The 8,817-nt window shown below is 28.5% G+C and overlaps 1 protein-coding gene across 1 annotated transcript; it reads left to right on the forward strand.

Moving 5' to 3' along the window:
- Window positions 1–1,822: 1,822 nt before the first annotated feature.
- LOC148200869 (glucan endo-1,3-beta-glucosidase-like) lies at window positions 1,823–5,776 on the forward strand. Its single transcript, XM_088114683.1, has 2 exons — window positions 1,823–1,948; window positions 4,622–5,776. Exons 1-2 carry the CDS (start codon window positions 1,897–1,899, stop codon window positions 5,557–5,559), a joined length of 990 nt encoding a protein of 329 aa, XP_087970809.1. The 5' UTR covers window positions 1,823–1,896; the 3' UTR covers window positions 5,560–5,776.
- The last annotated feature ends 3,041 nt before the right edge of the window (window positions 5,777–8,817 follow it).

An 8,817-nucleotide genomic window follows, 5' to 3' on the forward strand; every position in this document is an offset into this window, starting at 1 on the left:
AAAATGATAAAAACAATCTCATATATATATATATATATATATATATATATATATATATATATATATATATTCTACACACAATATCAATAATTTCATAAAGATATTTCATACAAAGAAAATAAATTAAAACAATGAAATTAAAAAGTAATATTTCACTAGTGCAAAAATAGCGTATAATGTGATGGGTTCAACGTTCAACTACTGAATAACCAATGTTAAAAATAACCGGTGTCATTTTTCTAAATGAAATTGTAGAATGTCGAAACCTCATTCAATTCGACGTTCTATGATGATAATTATTTAAAGCAGTCAGTCATTCTTTCTCTTCTTTCAAGAGTCACCCTTTTATTTTTTTCTTTCTTTTAAACAACAAATAATACGTAGAATTCTGTAAGGGGTAAGGGATATTATTTGTCAGTCAGAAGCTAAAAAGTACCATTTTTTAATTCTTTTTCACTTTTTTCTTTTAAACCACATATAATACTATCTTTTAAAAATTATCTAAACTTAACTCAAATTCAAATTTTCTACTAGATTTTTTATGTTACTCTTCTACTGTATTTTTAAAATATATTAATTTTAATATATTAAATTTTTAAAGTTAAAAAAAACACATATATCACTTATCTTCATAAATTCATTAAAAAAACAAGATTTGAAAATAAAATATTTTTATGTACTAAAATGACTTCCAAATCTCTCTCTCTCTCTCTAAAAAAGAGTAAAAATATATTTCGTATATATTATAAATAGGTATAAATATGAAGGTAGAACTAAAACATGTATAAAGGTGAACACTACCAACATTGATAATATTATTTGGTATCATTTTATAGATAGTTTATAATCCACGCCAAAATATTCCTTTTCCAAATTAAAAGAAACAAAAAGACAAATTTTAAACAAGTGTAGATTTTTAATTAGAAATTAATTTAGACACTAATTATTTTTGTAACTAAGATTTTGATAGCTAATATTAGAGATCAATTTAAATTTCAATTTATGATTTAATTCTAACTTTTTATTTATAATAAAAAATATTTTAAATACTAATTAATTTTAGTGTATAAATTAATATTAAATTAGTCATTATAATAATTAATTATTTTTTATCTTTAAAACTAGGTGTTAATGCATTATTTATCTCTTTAAATAATTCTAACTAAAATTCATATTGGAGTATACAAATAAAATGAAAATAATTTTGTATAAAAAAAAAGTAGGTTTGGTATTAAAAGTACAATAGGTCCAATATTTTCTATAAGATGGTTCTCCTTTTCCAGCAGCCACTAATTATTTCAAAAATAAATTTAACATTTGTAAATAATAAAATGTGTGATAATGGAATATAAAACGTGGCATCTAAGTTCTGACCTATTCCAAGGGATACAACAAGGCCATTTAATTAAATAGACTTCCCAATACACAGAAGACTGAAATTGAATATGTGACCTAATGAGGTTTTAGGAAGTTTCCTTCGTGAAGACTAGTATGAAGAAATTACTACTATTAGTTTTCTGAATATCAATATTATACTATTCAGTTAGTTCTTAAAATATTATTACTTACAATTAAAGTTTTTATAATAAAATTGTATATATTTTTTTCATATTTTAAAAAGAAATATATTAAAATTTGTTGAGTAATAATATTATATGGAGAAAAAAAAGTGTTGATAATATGTTTGAATTCCAATTAATATGCATGGCCGAAATTAGTGGTAGATAATTGAAGGAATTTGAAGAGTGAAGAAGTGATTGAAGGGGCTAAAGTCAAATATTTTGTTCGATTGGTAATAAGCACTATGGTGGTGTGCATATAAATAGAGGTTAGGAAAGAGAAAAATATACAAAAGTTGTGTTACAAATTCATTCGTTTATTGGAACCAACACAAAAATGTCTGCCATATTGGTGTTTCTTCTTCTTGGAATATTATCTTCCATTACAGGTCTGTATGCTCCTCTTTCATGTTTTTCCTCTTTTAATAAATATTCTTGAGTATATAAATGTAAGTTTAACTAACGTATTAATACAAAATATTAATTAATTTTTTTTTTACCAAGAATTCAACCAAACGTATCTTATTCACATTGTAATGAATTTTTCATTAACATATATATATATATATATATATATATATATATATATATATATATATATATATATATATGTAAATGTTAAATACATTTTTAATTTTTAATTTTAAATTTTAATATAAAATTAAAATACGTATTTGTCTTAAACTGTGATATATATTCTCAAACTTTTTCAATAAATAAATATATAATTTTCTTAATGCAACTTGGTTAAATTTGCTTAACATATAGTCTTATCTGTTCAAACTCAAATGTCAAGTAATACCGTTTAATATATATATAAAATTAATATTATTAAATTAAAATGATTATATCAATTCTTAAATTTTTTAATTTTCTAATCGTGTGAAGTTAAAATTTGTTATTTCTTTTAATTTCATTTAATTATTTTATTTGGTTTTAGAATATACAATTAATGTTGGCCTTTTCATTTTTTTAAATGTCAAATTGAGTTTTCTATTTTAAAATTGTCTCCTATTTTAAAAATAAAATATATTAACACTAACATATTTTTTATATTTTTTGAAAATTTTCCTATAGACTGTTTTAAAAAGATCACAAGAAATAAGATTTTCTTTTTACATATTTTTGCTGTAAATTATGTAAAGTTCCATAATCTTTTAAAAAAACTATAAATATGGAAAATTTTCACTATTTAATTTAAAATTAACCGCCAAAATTGAGATATTAATTGATAAACTTTTAACGATCTCATAATGTAAGTCATAGCTGATTAAATTATTTATTTCTTTTAAGGTAATTATGATTACTTTAATATTAGAGTGGATAAATTAAAGAACTGAAGTATTGTAATAAATCAAATAATAGTTGTCTAAAATAAATTAAAAATTAGTTAAAATAAATTGAACTAAACTATTTTTTATTTTATCAAATTATATTATATTTTGTGTTTTTAAAAACCTTGAAAAAAATATATTCTTTTTATCAATTTTTATATAATAATATGATATTGGTGTATAAAAATTGATAAGAAAACATATTAATTATTTAAAGAATTAGGTGAACTAATCCATTTCAAAATGGAAAATTATCGATTAAAAAAAGTAAGATACAAGATTTATCATTTAATATGTTCCGTGTAGATAAAGTATAAAAGTATAGTAATATTATAAGTTATATACAATACATAACTTTCTATTTAATTCAATGGAATGTTCTTAATAAATCTCATATTTAGCATACTATATCTATGAATGTAAAATCGTATATCAAACTTTATAAACACTATAAATATATATATATATATATATATATATATATATATATATATATGTATATATATATATGTATGTATGTATATCATGGTTATCAAACTCGCGAGTTAACTCGTTAACTCGTTCGAGTTTACGTTTTCAGCCATGGTTGCCGAGTTAACTCGGTACCAAACTCGTTTTTGGACTGAACTCGGTAGAATCGGACACGGACTCGGTGGAATCGTTCGAAATCGCGATTGCACAGCGATTTAGCGAGTTCGAAAAAAGCCAGAAACGAAGAAACTAAGTGTCGTTTTGTTTAGGGTTTAAAACCTGATTTTCACTCCACCACTGTCGTTCGCTTGGTTTTCACTCCACCACTGATCTTCGTCGCTCGTGGTCAAGCTCCGCTCGTGATCGCGCTTCGTCCCCGGTTGCTGATCGTGGTCGTCGCCGTTCGTTCAGTCCCCGGTTGTGGTCGCGTTTTGTCCCGTCGTCATCGCCGTTCGCTTCGTCCCCGGTTGCTGATCGTGGTCGTCGCCGTTCGTTCAGTCCCCGGTTGTGGTCGCGTTTCGTCCCCTCGTCATCGCCGTTCGCTTCGTCCCCAGTTGCGATCACTGTCACAGTGGCCGCCGTTCGCAACTTCTGGTCTGCCCTTCTTCTTCCAGCCGCTGGTGGTGGGTGAAGTTTTGTCATTCATTCTAAAATTATAACCCGTGAGTCACATTTTTCAATTTTAGCATGTAGATATTTAATATTAAAATATTTAATATTAAAGTATCTATTCATTATTATTCTGATTATTGGGCCTCCTTTTAGAATACCAAACTTTTGGACCAATTAACTTGAAGAACTTGTTTTTCTAACTGAAGTTTCAATTATATTCAATTAAAATTATGACAAAATAATAATAATATTAAAGAAAAATATTTAAATATATATAATATGATAAACTAATAATTATAATAATATTATAAAAGTATAAAAACATTATTTATAAATTATAATATTAAATTATTCTATTATTTATAGATATTTTAAAATATTTTTACACGAAGTAAACTCTTACGAGTTTACGATTCGAGTTTACGATCCGAGTTTACGAAGCTCCCACGAGTTTACGTAAACTCTCGAGTTTGACAACCTTGATGTATATATATTATTTCTATAAACAGTATAAAATCACCATTAACACCGATTCCAACTTTGTTACATGAATATCTAGCGATGGGGTAGCTTCGTTCCAAGAAAACTACGCCATGGTTGTCTTTATCCTCTTCCAATGATTTAACGTTGTTAAACACAATGCAGCTGCAGAATCCATAGGAGTTTGCTATGGAGTACTTGGCGATTCTCTACCATCAAAGCAAGAAGTTGTTGATCTATACGAAAGCAATGGCATAGGTAAAATGCGTATATATTTTCCAGAAGCAGACACACTGGAAGCTCTAAAAGGTTCAGGAATTGAGTTGATCATGGACGTGGCAAGGGAATCTCTTCAATCTCTCACAGACCAAAACGCTGCCATGGATTGGGTGAACACAAACGTGGTACCCTATGCACAAGAAGTCAATATCAAGTACATTTCAGTAGGAAACGAAATTCGTGCAGATTACAACGAGGCTCAGTACATTTTGCCTGCCATGACCAACATTCACAATGCAATTTCATCAGTCAATTTGCAAGGTCAAATCAAAGTCTCCACAGCAATAGACTCAACCCTAATTTCCAACCCCTACCCACCTAATGATGGAGTTTTCAATTCAGAGTCATACATAAAACCCATTGTTGAGTTCTTGAAGAACACCGGAGCCCCACTTCTTGCAAACATTTATCCTTACTTTGCTTACATTGGTGATAAAGAAAACATTCCTCTTGAATATGCTCTTTTCACCCAACAGGGGGAGAACAGTGTTGGGTACCAGAACCTGTTTGATGCAATGCTTGATTCAGTATATGCTGCACTTGAGAAAGCGGGAGCAGGTGATGTGAAGATTGTTGTTTCTGAGAGTGGGTGGCCATCTGCAGGTGGAGATGGAGCTTCAGCAGAAAATGCAGCCACTTACTATGCCAATTTGATTGCTCATGCAAAGAGTGGAAGTGGAACTCCGAAGCGACCAGGTGGGTCTATAGAGACTTACTTGTTTGCAATGTTTGATGAAAGTAACAAGCAGGGTGAGGAATCTGAGAAGCATTTTGGTCTCTTCACTCCTGATAAATCACCTAAATACCAACTCAGTTTCAATTAGTTCAAATTCAGACAGATTATATACATAATCTTCTTCTTTAGTTTCAATAAGTGTGGGGTCTTCCCATCTACTGAAATGTGTTTCTACCCTTAAATTAACAATATCACAGATCATCTTTTGTTTTGTAATATATTTACTTAGTTTGCTTAAATAAATACCAACCAAATTTATGTTGGTTTATTTCAATCAAAACATACTTTAAGATTTGAATAGTTTATGATGTCACTTTGTTCACTTTTCTTTATATATATATATATATATATATATATATATATAGTATTTTGTGTCTTGAGTTTTTTTTATATTTAATTTAAAATTGGTGATGAATTTTGATGATTTTTAGATGATGGTATAAAGATATCAGTTAGAGTGATAATAATATGATTTTGTGAATGTAGTGTGAATATCATTATAATAAAATTAAATATTGAGACTTTATTTATGATTTAAATAACGTAATGAAGAGGTAAGGAAATGAAAAGTCAATAGGGGTTCTTATATATGTAATTTTGTGGAATAAGTGTGTAAGGAATTATACTAATTTAATGTTTACTTTCAATTGGGATAAAAAGAATTGTTTTTTTTTTTGCTTTGATGGTAAGTATGTTAGCATAAGTTAAAAGTATTTAATGTCACAAAAGTTTACTAAAGTTGTGGATGATTTTGTTTGACTTTTAGTGTCTTTCATGATAAAATAAAAAATATATTTATTAACTTTGATGAGACAATGACAGAATTGATTATATGTTATAAGGTTTCTTATAATTAATAAATTGATTTAATTATAATTTACTTTGTTTATTATATTTTGTTTTACAGTACGTATTAATTGAATGTTGATCACTAAAAGATAATGTTGCACATACAAGTAGGGAATATAACATAATAGATTAATCATTCCATCGCGTATAAATTCATTCTTATTTGATCAGTATGAATTGTTTCATCTTCACTTAAGGATATATATGTACCCGCATTCGTATTTGTCTATTCATTATTTCAAATAGTATAAATAATTTTTTATAAAAAATCACAACAATAAAAATTAAGTATTCAATGTTAAAAAAGACGTATTTTTTTTATCTAATGTATAATTAATATCAAGTAATAATAAATTATAATTATATAAATATCAAATAAATGTATCAAATAGATAAATATCTAATAATTATATAAGAGAATAAAAGTGATTAAATATATGTCTTAGAAATAAATTAAAAAAAATGAAAAACCAAATAAAAATTAATATAATTTTTTAGATGATCTAATAAATTAAATATAGTGTAGCAACTTAAACTCGAGACAAAATGAGCATTTAATTTTAGTAAATTAAATGTATTTTAGTTACTTAAAATGGAATTAAAATATTTATAGTAAAGATATTTTCATGTGGTGCATGCTTTTTGTAATTCAAAATTTTTTACTTTGAAATCAAAACAAAATATAGGATTGTCAATGATGAAATTAAATCATTTTTAAGATGCACTAGTACAATAATAAGAAAAGACACCGGTTAGCTTTGCTTATAGGCATCAGTTGTAGAACTGATGCATACATGGACGAGGTAAAAAGGACACGTTTTATTCTTCGGTCAGAGGTGAGATAAAACAATATAGAATTATGCCTCGGTTCTTAGATAACCGAGGCAATATGTTTTTTTTTTCTCAGATTTTAGTACACAATGGAACCGTGCTCTTCAGATCCAAAAATCCATTTCCATGTCACAGAGAATTCCCATTGCGGTTGGTCATGTGTAAACCTTCAACCCGAGAAGTGGCTATGACGGCAAAGGAACCTGAAACGGAGTGGTGCAAGTGAAATTGTTTTTTAGCAACCAGAAAATCCCAAAACTAGAAAATCCAAAACCAAAAAATCCAAAACCAGAAAATCCCAAAACTAGAAAATCCAAAACCAGATATGAAGAAGAAGCAGAAGAACAAGAGTAGATTTGACGACAAGAAGAAGAACCAAGAAGCTCCCTTAGGGTTTCTAATCACTCGCAGAGGAGAAGAATGACTGAGGCAGCAGCAGCCGCGACAGCGACGACGGAGGGCTCGCTGATCTGGAGCGGCTTGGCGATCCGGAGTGGTGGATCTGGAGCGGCGGATCCAGAGCGGTGGATCCAGAGCGGTGGATCCAGAGCGGTGGATCTGAAGCGGTGGATCTGGAGCGGTGGATGAAGATGAAGATACAGAGGGGAAGAATGGCGGAGGCAGCAACGGTCGTCTGGAGGCAGCGGCGGTCGTTTGGAGGCAACGACGGTCGTCTGGACTGTGCACGAGAATGGGAAGAATGGGAGAGCACAGAGGGGAAGGGAGAGTACCGAGAAAGAAGAAGTTGTTCGAGTGTGAAAATGAAAAGGTTCAGAGAAACTGAGAAATTGTAGCGAGTGTATAGGCAGCGGTCGTCTGGGCAACCCGAGGCAACAGGGCTTTTTCAAAAAAGTTGTGTCCTCAGGACAGAGGTATAGGTCTCGGGTCTTCTTCTAACCGAGACAATATTACCATTCTCCCTTGGGTCAAGCTGTAACCGAGGCATATAGCCTTTTACGCTTTGGGTTTTTTGTAACCGAAGCGTATATGACGCGTTAGTTTCCAGTTTTTTTACTAGTGATGGTATTTAAAAATACTTATTCTATTGAGAGATAATAATTATTTTTACCAACTTAGATACTTTTTTCTTGTTAAAGGTATATAAATGAGTTCAAAACTATGAGGGAACTCCATTGATCACGTATATAAATCTAGTTGAGTTGAAAAATTATATTTTTTTAAAATATGGATCAAAAATAAACTCAATTCAATTTATTTGTGGATTAAATTGTTCAACAGATTGGTAATGAGTTAACCTTGTAACCTACCAATAATTATCATTTTTTTTTCATGAGTTCCCATATTATTGTTTACCACTTTTAATCATATAAGTTGACAATTTAATATCTCTAATAATACTAAAATGTTGTTTAATAATATTTGAATGGTTTAGATACTTAATTAATTTGTTTGTTTAATTATATAATTACACACTTTGATTTTCATTAACTATCTTTAACAATACTCAATGATAAAATAGATTTTTTAATTATTGCTATAAATAAATAAAGTGGGTGAATTCATTTTATTATATTATAGTAAAATATATAAAAGGATAAATTATTAACTCACACTACAATAAAAATTGTATTTATATACGGAATTTTATATACGAATTTTTATCTGTATATAATGTGAATTTTACATACAGTTTTTTTATATGGAT

Source organism: Vigna umbellata, chromosome 4, assembly GCF_029865625.1.
Source record: "Vigna umbellata cultivar VRB3 chromosome 4, Vumbellata_1.0, whole genome shotgun sequence".
NCBI classification, from domain to species: domain Eukaryota; kingdom Viridiplantae; phylum Streptophyta; class Magnoliopsida; order Fabales; family Fabaceae; genus Vigna; species Vigna umbellata.